The 12,633-nt window shown below is 45.7% G+C and overlaps 5 protein-coding genes across 5 annotated transcripts; 2 read left to right on the top strand and 3 right to left on the bottom strand.

The window, feature by feature from the left end:
• Positions 1-47: 47 nt before the first annotated feature.
• On the bottom strand, positions 48-3,943 carry SCPL35 (serine carboxypeptidase-like 35). Its single transcript, XM_078592412.1, has 8 exons — positions 3,703-3,943; positions 3,514-3,615; positions 2,587-2,775; positions 2,405-2,493; positions 883-1,152; positions 650-795; positions 497-589; positions 48-415 (listed from the first exon to the last, which is right to left on the bottom strand). The coding sequence occupies exons 1-8, from the start codon at positions 3,941-3,943 to the stop codon at positions 154-156; spliced, it is 1,392 nt and encodes a 463-aa protein (XP_078448538.1). The 3' UTR covers positions 48-153.
• A 360-nt stretch (positions 3,944-4,303) lies between these two features.
• LOC144717092 (nicotinamidase 2-like) lies at positions 4,304-4,910 on the bottom strand. The gene has a single exon (XM_078592416.1). It carries the CDS (start codon positions 4,878-4,880, stop codon positions 4,308-4,310), a length of 573 nt encoding a protein of 190 aa, XP_078448542.1. The 5' UTR covers positions 4,881-4,910; the 3' UTR covers positions 4,304-4,307.
• A 180-nt stretch (positions 4,911-5,090) lies between these two features.
• On the top strand, positions 5,091-5,945 carry YLS8 (mRNA splicing factor, thioredoxin-like U5 snRNP). Its single transcript, XM_078592417.1, has 2 exons — positions 5,091-5,272; positions 5,558-5,945. The coding sequence occupies exons 1-2, from the start codon at positions 5,153-5,155 to the stop codon at positions 5,864-5,866; spliced, it is 429 nt and encodes a 142-aa protein (XP_078448543.1). The 5' UTR covers positions 5,091-5,152; the 3' UTR covers positions 5,867-5,945.
• On the bottom strand, positions 5,882-9,128 carry LOC144717090 (Succinyl-CoA ligase, alpha subunit). The gene is made up of 7 exons (XM_078592413.1): positions 8,821-9,128; positions 7,528-7,737; positions 6,733-6,903; positions 6,520-6,643; positions 6,335-6,396; positions 6,188-6,269; positions 5,882-6,115 (listed from the first exon to the last, which is right to left on the bottom strand). Exons 1-7 carry the CDS (start codon positions 9,046-9,048, stop codon positions 5,976-5,978), a joined length of 1,017 nt encoding a protein of 338 aa, XP_078448539.1. The 5' UTR covers positions 9,049-9,128; the 3' UTR covers positions 5,882-5,975.
• Positions 9,114-11,053, top strand: LOC144717091 (uncharacterized). The gene is made up of 3 exons (XM_078592414.1): positions 9,114-9,644; positions 10,010-10,357; positions 10,424-11,053. Exons 1-3 carry the CDS (start codon positions 9,432-9,434, stop codon positions 10,877-10,879), a joined length of 1,017 nt encoding a protein of 338 aa, XP_078448540.1. The 5' UTR covers positions 9,114-9,431; the 3' UTR covers positions 10,880-11,053.
• The last annotated feature ends 1,580 nt before the right edge of the window (positions 11,054-12,633 follow it).

Raw genomic sequence — 12,633 nt, 5'->3', positions numbered from 1 at the left:
AAAAGCTTCGAGAAGGAAGGGTTGTTATGTTATAGAGGAAGGGGGGGGAGAATGAATACGCGGCAGCGCTTCCTTGATTTCCTTGTTTATTGCGTTCCGAGGGCAGGACAGAGTTGGTTTTCGGAAACGGCCAAGCGTCATCCGTTTTGGGTGTTAGCGGGGGGACGAGGAAGGGAGGCGGTCGCCGGCGAGGAAGTGGGAGAGAAGCGAGAGGGAGCGGTCGGGGGCGAAGGCCGGGACTTGGTGGCCTGCGCCGCGGACGGTGGCGAAGGTGAGACCTTCCTTGTACTCCACCACCCACCCCGCCACCTGCTTCTTGTGGAACCACGCCCGCCAGTCCTCCTTCAAGCTCAGTTCCATCTTGTTTATGCTGTACCTCGTCGACGTCACCGGCACCCTCCCGTCGGTGTCCCCGCTGCACAAACAAGAAAAAACCCGTCAAAAAAGAAAAAAAACTCAAAAAATAGTTTTTTTTTCTTTTTTTTAAACAGAGGACCTGTAAATCCAGACTCGGAGGCCGGCGTTCATGAGCTTGCGGATGATGGGCAGCACCGTGTCTGCCGAGTCCTTCCACTGATCGATCACGTTGCTGCCATTCACGCCAGAGTTAGAGAGGAGGGCAGATAATTAGGGCAGACGACGGGCTCACCTGCAGGAAGAATAAGCGTAGCGGAGGCGGGTCACGTTCGCGTGCAGCGCGCGCTGGACGTCGTCCCGGTTGAAGTACTTCTCCACGTAGTCCTCCGCGCAGGGGTCGTACCCGGCGCGCGAGCTTATCGGCTTGTTCCTCCAGAACTGCCGAGGAAGGATTTCTTAACATCATCATAAATCATAATTATTATTTAATTATAGTTGATTATATTTTGTAATTGAGGAGCTTACGTGGTGAGGCTTGTTCGTCTTGACGGGCATGGCAGAGTGGGACGCGGAGAGGCAGAGGGGAGAGTAGATGCTGTAGATGTCGATGCCGTCGTAGCCGCGCATGAAGGCTTTCATGGCGGCCTCGCAGGCGGCGCTGGAGCCGTTGCCGGAGATGCCGACGCAGGTCCGGCGGAAGGCGTGGTAGACCTTGTCGGAGATGATGGCGTGGCTCCACGCGTAGTCCACCATGCCTTGGATGTCCGTCTCGTCGTTTATCACCGCGTTGCCGATCTGCAAGCCCGGAGGGAGGGATCAAGAGAGAGAGATAGATGCATCAGTGAGATGACAATGGGCCTGCGGGGAGATCACGAGAGAGAGAGAGAGAGATGCATTGATGTGATGACAATGAGACTGTTGGGTGGAAGAAATGTATCAGTGTGATGATGATGGGTCAGTCGGGAGGAAGAGAGAGAAATACATCAGTGTGATGATGATGGGTTACAAGGGAGGTAGAGAGAGAGATGTATCAGTAAGATGTCTATGGTCTATGGGTATGTGGGGTAGAGAAAGATTTATTGGTGGGATGGTGGGTCTGGAAAGAGAGATAAACTGTCATCACACTGATAGAGATAGATGTAATAGTTTTATGAAGGGAATGGAGTCCACGAGACGCGTCAGTGTGGACTAAACGGGGCTAAGAAAGATATTTATAAGTTTGATGTTTATGAGACACTCATTTTTATGATTATAAGTTTGATGGTGGATATGGTTGGGAGAGTTAAATAGGAAGAGACTGATTGAAATATTTCATGCTGGGTCCGTGGACGAGAGTGCGAGCGAGGGAGAGTGAGTAAAAGAGAAAGAGAGAGAGAGAGAGAGAGGGAGTGAGAGAGTATGAGAGAGAGCGTGACCGAGTGAGTGAGTGAAAGAGAGAGAGAGAGAGAGAGAGAGAGAGAGAGAGAGGGAGCGAGAGAGTATTAGAGAGTGAAAGTGAGAGAGAGAGAGAGGGAGCGAGAGAGTATTAGAGAGTGAAAGTGAGAGAGAGCGTGACCGAGAGAGAGAGTGAAAGAAACAGAGGGAGTGAGAGAGTATGAGAGAGAGAGAGTGAGCGAGAGAGAGCGAGAGTGTATGTGTGTTAGAGAGTTAAAGAGAGAGAGTGAGAGAGCGAGTGAGAGAGAGCGAGAGAATGTGCATGTGGGAGAGAGAGAGAATGAGAGTTTGCGTGTGTGTAAGAGAGAGAGATAAAGGGAGAAGAAGGTGTTTGTACGGACGTTGAAGGATTGGGACTACGGTGGTGGGGAGAAGGAATAGAGAGAGAATGAGAGCAGACTCCAGTAACAAAATACACGACTTTAATGGGGCGTCAGACTTCAGAGTTCGGTAGGTTGGAATGCTTGTTACAGTTTTTCGAAAGAGAACTAAAACCCTGGAACACTTTAATAGGCCGCTTTCACAGCTCAGAGCACTGCACTCCGGGTTGTTCGAATCTACTTACGGATGCAAAGAGAAGAACAGAGAGAGAAAGAGAGGGGAGAGCGGGTACCATAAATCCTTTGAAGTTAATGTAAGAGTCCCTGCTGCCCCGCCGGTTGCGTTCGTAAATGAGATTTGCCAATTGTGGGACGTAGTGCCCTGTCATTGGAGCAAAAGAGGAAAAAAAAAAAACACAAGTCAAGCGAAAATCCAATGACCCTTCATGCTCTGTATTCGAAAGCGCGCCTATACCCGCGTAGCTCTCTCCGGCGATGTAGAAAGGCCGAGCTTTGAACCGCGGGTACTTCTTGAACCAGTTGAGCAGGAACGCGTGCGAGTCTTCCGCCGCCACCTGGTCCCCCAACTCTTTGAAATCTGCCGTCCTGTTCGTGTAGGAGTATCCCACGCCCACCGGTGCTTCAAGAAAGAGCAGGTTCGCCGCTGCATCGCCACCCAAGAACGTCAAAGAAGAAGATAATGAAGACGATGAAGAAGAAGTAGATGATGTTGAGAAGATAAATTAATTTTTAAAAAAATGTTGAGAAGATAATGAAGACGAAGAAGAAAATACTGAAGAAGAAGATAAGAAAGTACTGAAGAAGAAGATAAGAAAGTACTGAAGAAGAAGATAATGAAGAAGAAGAAGAAAATACTGAAGAAGAAGATAAGAAAGTACTGAAGAAGAAGATAATGAAGAAGAAGAAGAAAGTAGAGGAAGAAAATGGAGGAGGAGGAGAAGTTGAAGATAGTAAAGAAGAAGATGAGGAGGAGAAGAAAAGGATAGTAAAGATGAAGATACTAAAGAAGAAGATGGAGGAGAAGAAGAAGATAGTAGAGAAGAAAATGATGGAGGAGAAGAAGAAGATAGTAGAGAAGAAAATGGAGGAGGAGAAGAAGAAGATAGTAAATAAGAAGATGAGGAGAAGAAGAAAAGTAGTAAAGAAGAAGATAATAAAGAAGGCTCCATTTTCTTGGAATGGTGAAGAAGAAGATGACGAGAAGAAGATAGTCAAGAAAAAGATGAAGGAGAATAAGAATATAGTAGAGAAGAAAATGGAGGAGAACATGAAGATAGTTAAGAAGAAGATGAGGAGGAGAAGAAGATAGTCAAGATAAAAGATGGAGGAGAATAACAAGAACATAATAAAGAATAAGAAGATGATGAGATTTCTTTCTTGCCTTTGTTCCACGCGTATGGGTTGAGCTTGAGGCCCCGGGAGTAAACCAGGAACGGCCCGAGCTCCTGCGCGGCGCCGTAGGCGACGGACGAGCAGCCCGGACCTACAAACAACATTTCCTTCTTCATCATTCCAAGAAATAGTTCAAGAAGAAACACCAAGAAAGAACAACGCAGATGCCACTGCTCACCTCCGTTGAGCCAGAGAAGGAGCGGCTTCTTCTCCGGAGCTTCATCAGCCTCGAAGAACCAATAGAACAGCGCCTTCCCCGCCCCCGGTCGAACCTCCACGTACCCCGCGTAGTGCTTAAACCCCGCCGCCGGCTGCCCCGGCAGCCCCACCACCCTATCTTCCTCTTCCTCTCGCCCCGCCGCGCCGATAGCGCAGACCAGAACCAGAAGAACCAACGAAAACCTCTGCAAACCCGCCATTGGAGCTTCCCAAAACCTTCAGAGAGAAAGCCGAGAGATGGCTTGCGAGAGAGACGGGTGTTCTTTTCTTTCTTTCTTCTGCCGCCCGTTGTCGTGGACTGAAGATGAAGGCAACGGAGGATCACGAGGCCGTTTTTCGGTCGATTCTGGGCAAGACGCAGGCAGAACTTGTCTTTATTAGGCCCATGCAGTGTATTCTCTCACTCAAAAGCACGAGCCTGCCAGAAGAACAGTGCCCATTTAATCCTGGCGTCCTTTCCAGAAGCCACAGCTCTCCAAATCTGCGGTCCAGGTTGATTGATTACTCGTCCTTCTTCCAAATTGCCCACCAAAACGTCAGAAACGGGAAGAATTTCACGCAACTTCAGACCAAGGCCGCCTGTAGCCTCTCGACACTGATCAAATAGGCAAACCCGTAGGCCATGTTCATCAAGGACGCCGCTTGAAGCTCGTCGTTCGCGGTCGCCGTCGCATCGGTGGAGAAGAAAACCCTAAATCCCCTGATGAAAGCCTCCCTCGCCGTGGTTTCGCAGCAGAGATTGGTCATCACGCCCGTGACGATCACCTCCTCCACGCCCTTCTCTTTGAGCACTTCTTCCAGATTTGTCCCCTTGAACGCGCTGTAAGTGGTCTTCTCCACCACCGGATCGGCATCGCGGCGATGGAGGGAGGGGAGCAGCTCGGCGCCATGAGTTCCTTCAAGAATTAGGTCACCGGACCACCATTCCCCGAGCATGGCGTGGTCTTCTTGGGAGAGATGGCGGTGCCTGGTGAAGAAGATGGGGATTCCGCGGGAGCGACAAAGGTCGATCGAGGCGTTCAGAGGGGGAATTATGGGCTTGGCGATCGAGGTGAAGTAGTTCTGCTTGTCGATCACGAGCAGCGCGACGGAATTAGGGTTAGGGTTTCGCCGTCTGACCTCGTACTTGTCCGCCATGGCTGATTCCGGCACTGAGCAAGCCGAGGAAAGATTCAGACATTCAGTGGACGATCTTCTGAATTGGGGATAAATAGGAAACGGGGGAGGAGAAGGGACGAAACGGGACGGGACGGAGGGAAGGTGTTGAACTTGAACGTTAGGGGCAAAATTGTCTTTCATCTTTGCCCCCCTGTTAGAAGGTTCTAGGTTCGTTATATTCGCGTGGGATTGAATAAATTTGGGGCAGATCGGCAAATTTTGGTTGCGGAGGGGACGAATTTTGGGGCAGGATGTCGTATCTGTTGCCGCATCTGCACTCCGGTTGGGCCGTTGATCAAGCGATTCTTGCAGAGGAGGAGAGGTTGGTGGTGATTCGATTCGGCCATGATTGGGACGAGACTTGTATGCAGGTGGTTTACTCTTTCCTCTCGAATCGCGCGCGTTGATCCTCTTGCGTTAGAATCGATTCCTCCATGTCCTTCTATCACTTTTGTGATTTTGATCTTTCCGACTTGATTTCGAAACTTCTTTCAGTACTCGTCGGGGTTCCCTTTAGGTCTTTGATGAGTTTGATCATCTCTGACGGCAATCCATGTCATTTATTCTGATTTCTTCGTCTGTTCATGCATCAGCGGTAATCCGTAGAAAAGAGTAGGGTTTAATTCTCTGATCCGATCCAAACCGATGGTGCACAGATGGACGAGGTGCTGGCGTCGGTGGCGGAGACAATTAAAAACTTCGCGGTGATATACTTGGTGGACATAACCGAAGTTCCAGACTTCAACACCATGTACGAGCTGTACGACCCCTCAACGGTGATGTTCTTCTTCCGAAACAAGCATATCATGATCGATCTGGGCACCGGAAACAACAACAAGATCAACTGGGCTCTCAAGGACAAGCAGGAGTTCATCGACATCGTCGAGACCGTGTACCGCGGCGCTCGCAAGGGCCGCGGTCTCGTCATCGCCCCCAAAGATTACTCCACCAAGTACCGCTACTGAGTGAGAGTTATCAACTGATCAATCTTCTCATCGTTTATGTCTCTTTTGAATTATTCAAAATAGAAACAAATTCTCATCATCATCATCATCATCATCATCATCATCTTAATTAATCAACAAGGCCCCGCTGCTTAAACACGTCGAGCATGGCGGCGCCGATCTTCGCCGGCGACTCGACGACGGTGGCTCCGGCGTCCTGCAGAGCCTTGATCTTATCTTGGGCAGTGCCTTTGCCGCCGGAGACGATGGCTGCAGGCATTGAAACAAGGAATTCAGATTAAATTTTTCAGCAATTCCAGAGGAAATTGAGTTTTTTCTTGCCTCCGGCGTGCCCCATTCGACGACCCGGCGGCGCCGTCAGCCCGGCGATGAAGGCGACGGTGGGCTTCTCTGTTCCGCTCTCCTGCACAGCCATATAGGAGATCAGATAATTCAAAGGTATTTTAGTAATGGTTTGAATTAGATTACTTTGATTAGAGCAGCCGCATCCTCCTCTGCAGTTCCTCCTATCTCTCCAATCAAAATAATTCCTGGCATAATGAGCACCGTTAATGGAAATTTCAATGATAAACAAGAATGATCAGGAAATTCTTGCATTTTATTTTTATTATTGGGTAGAAGAGCTTAGATGAAATAGGAGTAGAGCAGTTGACCTTCTGTCTGAGGGTCATCCAAGAATTTGGTAATGCAATCGACGAAGTTTGTCCCATTAAATGGATCGCCGCCAATACCAACGCAGGTTGACTGGCCCAGTCCGACAGCAGTCGTTTGGAAAACCTGATGAAGGGAAAATAAATTCCAGAGCATAAAACAGGAGGAATTTAAAGGAATTTTCTTCAATTTGGGGGTGAATCGTAAACGCATACCGCTTCATAAGTCAGTGTGCCAGATCTTGAAACAATTCCAATACGACCCGGCTTGTGAATGTATCCCGGCATGATGCCTATCTTGCATTCGCCTGGTTTGATTATTCCTGGGCAATTTGGCCCAATAAGTCTAGTTTTCGATTGCCGGTTCAGTGCAGCTTTCACTCGAACCTGAATTGAATTGGGAACAAAAAATGATGCAACTCTAAGGTCTGAATCAAGAATTTAGGAACACATAGAATCAAACATGATGTGATGATTTTTTATGTTGAAGAAAATTATGGAAGATAACCAAAATCGATGACTCTCGCAATGAGGATGATGACATATAAACGTGGTTTGAAGGGGTTTCAGGAAGCACAACCAACCAGGCAATGTGGAGTCGAGAGGATAAAATAGAACAAATTAGAGGACTATGTTAACAATGCATGAATTTAAGTCAGTTTGCCAGAAATTTCAGTCAGATTAAACAATGAGCCGATGAAATCATCCTCATGGTGAGCCAGATAACCTAAATCCCAACAATAGAAATCTTTTGGATTCAACTGAAAATATTTAGGATTGAACTCGGACAATTGCAATTAAATTTGAGATATTATATATTGAATTACGATACTGAGAAATGAACTGAGATACTTAAGATTGAACCGAGATCGTCCTTTATCCACAGACTCCACACTGATCGTTGTCCACTCCAGATGACAGTAAAATATGCTTAAAATGTGATAATTTAGGTTATGATGTGAAAACTAATAGTGCAAAACAAAGGCAACGAGGAATTAAGTCAAAACTAACCATATCGTGCTGTGGGATTCCCTCTGTAATGCAGACGATAAGATCCAATTCAGCTTCCATGGCCTCCATGATAGCTGCAGCAGCAAATGGCGGGGGAACATAAATAACAGACGCATTCGCCTTCGTTTCAGACTTTGCTTCGGCCACGGTGTTGAAAACAGGAAGCCCCAAGTGCTCTGTTCCACCTTTTTTCGGTGTCACGCCCCCAACCTGTAAAAGATTCGTTTACTTGTTTGAGAAATTTAAATCTTAGAGACGAAAACTTGTTTAAGAAATTTATGACCCATTGAAAAATATGCAGCCGTTTAAACTGAAGAAAAGATTTTACACCTTAAAATAGGAAAGAAAACTTAGAAATACTGATGCTGGACACGACCACTTTAAAGATATTCCCGGACTAATGTTCAAATATATTTCCTTGTTAAGTTCCTTTCAAATAAAAAAGGAACTTCGGGCTTAAGGAGTTCCTTTTTTATTTGAAAGGAACTTAACAATCTTCAGTGAGTTCCTTTTTTTTTTAATTGGGCTTAAGGAATCAATCTTCAGTGAGTTCTTCCAAATATAGTACCGATGAATTATGCTCATCATGTGTCATTCAACCTGTAGCACTTTGCAGGATCTTGGCAAGAGTGTTTTATATCAAGCAGGAAATAAAATTATGGAGCTAAAAGTCGTCCACACTCCGCGTTTGATTATTTTTGTATTGAATGGCAATTAGGTGTGCTGAATTAAAAAAAATGACAAACTACAAGATATTGAAAACTTTCTGTGGAAATAATACTGGGTTAACATTTTCAAGGTAAGGCATGTGCAGGGCACTCTTAATCTGGGTGGATGTTTTATTCATTCAAGATGATCAGATAAGATCTGCGACAATGATGAGAATATGAACCTTGATCTGATCGACATTGTCATTTGATACTTAGGATTCGAATATGAGCGCTAGATCGAAACATTCATTCCATAAGATAACATTATAACAAAAAAAAAGAGAAATCTCAAAATGCAACACAATTGCACATTAGAAAAACTAAACCTCGTAAGAAAACCTCTCTTTTCATAAGAAAACCGCTCGACTAAGTGAACAAACGCGAGAAAATAAAACAAAATGCGTTGTTTTTTAATCATCATCTGAATCTAAGAATAAAACGAACAATGCAATCCCCCCACACCAGAGCAAACGATCCAGTCGAGATTAAAAAGAAATTGAACGCGAATAAATCACTCTCAAACAAAAATCAAAGCCGGACGGCCAAAATCGCACCGAAAAACGAGGGGAAAAACTTGGCCTACCATTTTGGTGCCATACTCGACGGCCTGCTCAGTGTGGAACGTGCCATTCTTCCCGGTAATCCCCTGGCAAATGACGCGCGTGTTCTTATCAACGAACACGGCCGGCGGCGGGGCAGGAGCGGCGGCAAATCGACGACACTGCGAATCCAAAGAATGCCGAAGCTTCGACGGCGACAGCAATCTCGCCGCCGCGTCGCCGATCTCCTTCACAACTCTTCTCCGATTCATTCCTTCCGCAATCGCCCGACCTCGCAAATTGCAAAAACCTTCTTCCCCTCCTTCCCCTTCCCCTCTTCCGAGAAGATGAAATCAGGAAAGCTTCAAACTCGGGAAACTCGTCCGAGTCGGCGACCGCGCGACCCGGTCAAGCGACCCTGGGCCCTTTTTCATGGGCCTTTCTTATTGGGCCCAAAAGCCCATTACCAGTTCGTTGGCGCTTCCTCTTCCTCTTCCTCTTCGCGAGCGCTACCTGTCGAGATCCATGGCTGCCCGCTCAACACCTCGCGCTTCCCAGCGCTCTACTTATTGGCGATCTCCGATCTCGATCTCTCCGCCGATGCATCGCCCTTCGTTCTGCGGGTATTTCCCGATCTCTGATCGGCTCCTCTGCTATGAAGATCCTCGCTGTGGATCATCTACGGTACTTGACGATGCTCGCGCTGTGGATGGCGATCTGGATGCTTCGGATCTTGCTGGATTTTCTCCCAATTTCGGCCGGTGACCTTTCCTCTCGAGCGCCGTTCGGGGATTTGGTTTTGCGCGGCGGATTTGGGAATGTCGCCTTCAAGCCGGCGTCCAGAGCCATTGGAAGAGCTCTTTGCCAGGTAAAACACCTTCGTTCTTCTGACGATGACGTCTTTGTGAGTAAACGAAATTTGAAAATGTTGGAATCTGAACATTGCTGTTGTTAGGATTAGTGGCAGTTTTTGAGTAGGAATGTTGTAGTGGAAGTGATTATTCAAGAAGAAAATTTGTGCCCTTGCTACTGGCTATAGCTTTTAATATGGTGTCAGGGATTTGTTGAAGTTCTTTTCCTTTTTTTTTTGAAAAGTGGGATTTGTTGAGGTTTGAATCTTAGACACATCTTTAACTGATCCAGAATCTTGACAGATCTTCCTCCCTTGCTATTAGCTATAGCTTTAGGCACAGTGGTAGGCGCTTGAATCCTAACAAATGTATCATCTCTCAGGCACTCTCGCTGATCAATGACGTCCCATCATCGACCCGGAAGTACGATTTTGTAATGAACACCGCAGAGAGGATTCTTGATGAGAATACTGTCGCCGGAGAGGCGGTTCTCCATCAAATCAATCGAGAGGCCCTTGCCATGGCCTTCTCTCGCAGTTGTGACCGCCTCCGCCACACCCTCCAGGCCTCGCATGCGCCATGGCCTGTGCGCGTGCTGCGGCAACTCCCACTTGGATCTCTCCTAGCTGCCTACTTCTCCGCCTTGGCCAGCCTCCTCACCACGGTGGAGCTTCACCATTCAATGGCAGACACAAAGATTGAGTCCCCAGAATCCGAGAAGTTATCTCAGGTATTAACCATGTAAAAGCCAAGTAAAATTTATATATTTACATGGTTTTCACATGGTTAATGACAGGAGCTGTTATGGATTGCAAACAAGATGAGATCTTGTGGGGCCTTGGACGAAGCTTTTCTTCGATGGTGTTATGCTGGGGAGCTCTCCTCGCTGTCATTAACTGCTCACCCTCGAGTGCAGGGGCCCCTGGTGAAGATCTCAGCCTTGATCTTCAAGGAGATGAATAAGAAGGGTGGTAGAGTGCCAAGGGAGGTGAGGTTTAGGGTCATGGCTTTGTGGGTTCCTCTACTGTGCCACGCTGGCAATTGCGTAGGGTGTCCAGTGCTCTCAGGGTGGGAGAAGCGTGACGTGGAGAGGGTTCTTGGGGAGCTGATTCAGGAGATGACGTGGGAGGATCAGGAGCTGATACTTGGGAGGTGGATGGAGGACTTCGCCTTCTCATCATCCGATTGGCCGGACCTTAGAAGTTGTTATGATCTTTGGTGTTGCTCCTCAAGGAAGCTTCTCCTTGAGTGAACTTTTGTCCTCTGAACTCACTGGCAATCGACTTGTATCTATTCGATGTTGGTTTTATGGGTGGTAGTATTTGATGTATGTATAGAGAGGGAATATGTATTACATGTAATTTTACAGAAGATGGAATAAATCAGTGTTTATACCAGTGTTTAGTAGGTACTCTTGATTTGGTTACTTGACTAGTTTCGTTGTGTATGGAAGAAAGTATCATCACTGACTCTAAAAAGTTGTTTTTACTTGGATTTAGATGCATGCTATTGGTTTTAGTGTCCTCAAATTATGTTGTTAATACTTTCCCCTCAGACCTATAGATTGACTTTCATTTCTGATCCTTGTGAGAAGAGAGGGATATCATCCCTAAGCCTAAAAATTCCCCAAATATTTACATCTTGAATTTGGACAGAAAAAACTAAGGTTTGACAAAAATATTAGCTAATTGAAGACAACCCAACTAAGGGAAGGAATGCGATACCTTGCTGAAGATAATGGGTATTCATGTTATTCATTACCCTCCCGATCATCATCACCAAACCAAATTTGGTAAAATTTAATAGGGGTCAGTTACTGACTAGGGATTTCTAATAATCGTGAAAGAAGATGGCTGATACATTTAAGTTTCCAAGTGGGTAGTTCTCTACCAACGACTGAATTCTTTGTCCCTAATGGATTAATGTCTTACTCTATGGATAATTATATATTATTAAGCTATCATTTGGATGTCCTAATTAATGTGATTCACTTGTTCTTATAATGGGATCAAGACATTTATAAATATGGTGATTACAATTAAATGTGTAGAGGTTGTCTCTCTTTGGATTAATGAAGATAGACTTAAGAGGATGAAGTTTCTCCTCTTTCTATACATAGGGACCAGGACATTGGGCCATAAGGGTGTTGATTGTTCTCCAGAGCATCCCTTCCCTCGGAGAGACTTCAGGTAGTCACAATGTACTGGTCTAAAAGGCTTCTTACCTTTATGTGCAATACATTCACCCTTCAGAATCAACACAAGATTTATTCTAATCTAGAATCTCTTTATCTCTACCTCACTATCCATATATATATATATATTCACCTTTCAAAGCATTGAGGAGAATTTGGTAGGTGGGTGTCGCACTGAATTAGTAGCACAGTTTCACTCGCTAGCTTATTTCTCCTTCGTTGTTGACGTTGACCATTTCTTCAAATGATGAGGGTGTTTTTTTGGGTTCTAGGGCCTTAATCTAGATGAGAGATAATAATGATTTACAGCAAAAGACAAAATGGAATCATAATGACATCAAAAAAATATGAACCAAATCATATCAGCACGGATCACATCTGTAATTCCTTAGATCCTCAAGTGAGACGAGTTGAGCTGCTCATTTGTGCAGCCTCTAGAAGTATCCATGCAATCTTTGGCATATCGAATCTCCTCCTTTACATTGAGGAGCTCCGTTCACCATCCATCATCACCATTACGATGTCTCGATCGCATCAAGAGTGGACTAGAGTGAAGTTGTGGGGAGAAGGGAGAATAAGGGAAGGCCCATAAACAATTCTATCCTGGTTGAATTTTGTTCAAGGACTTCGCCTATTTATACTAAATGGGTAAGTTTCATAATAACTCCCCAAACTTAAGTATATCTTCCGATGTCCAAAACACCATTTGCATGTGGCTAGGCCCATATATCGATCTAGTTAATGACTCAAGTGGGCCAAAACCTTTATTGGCATTCCAAATTAATTAAGTATATCATAATGTATATCAATTA

Source organism: Wolffia australiana, chromosome 2 (genome assembly GCF_029677425.1).
Source record: "Wolffia australiana isolate 7733 chromosome 2, ASM2967742v1".
Taxonomy (NCBI): domain Eukaryota; kingdom Viridiplantae; phylum Streptophyta; class Magnoliopsida; order Alismatales; family Araceae; genus Wolffia; species Wolffia australiana.
Note: the sequence above shows the minus strand (reverse complement) of the source record. Positions and strands in the feature narration are given on the sequence as shown.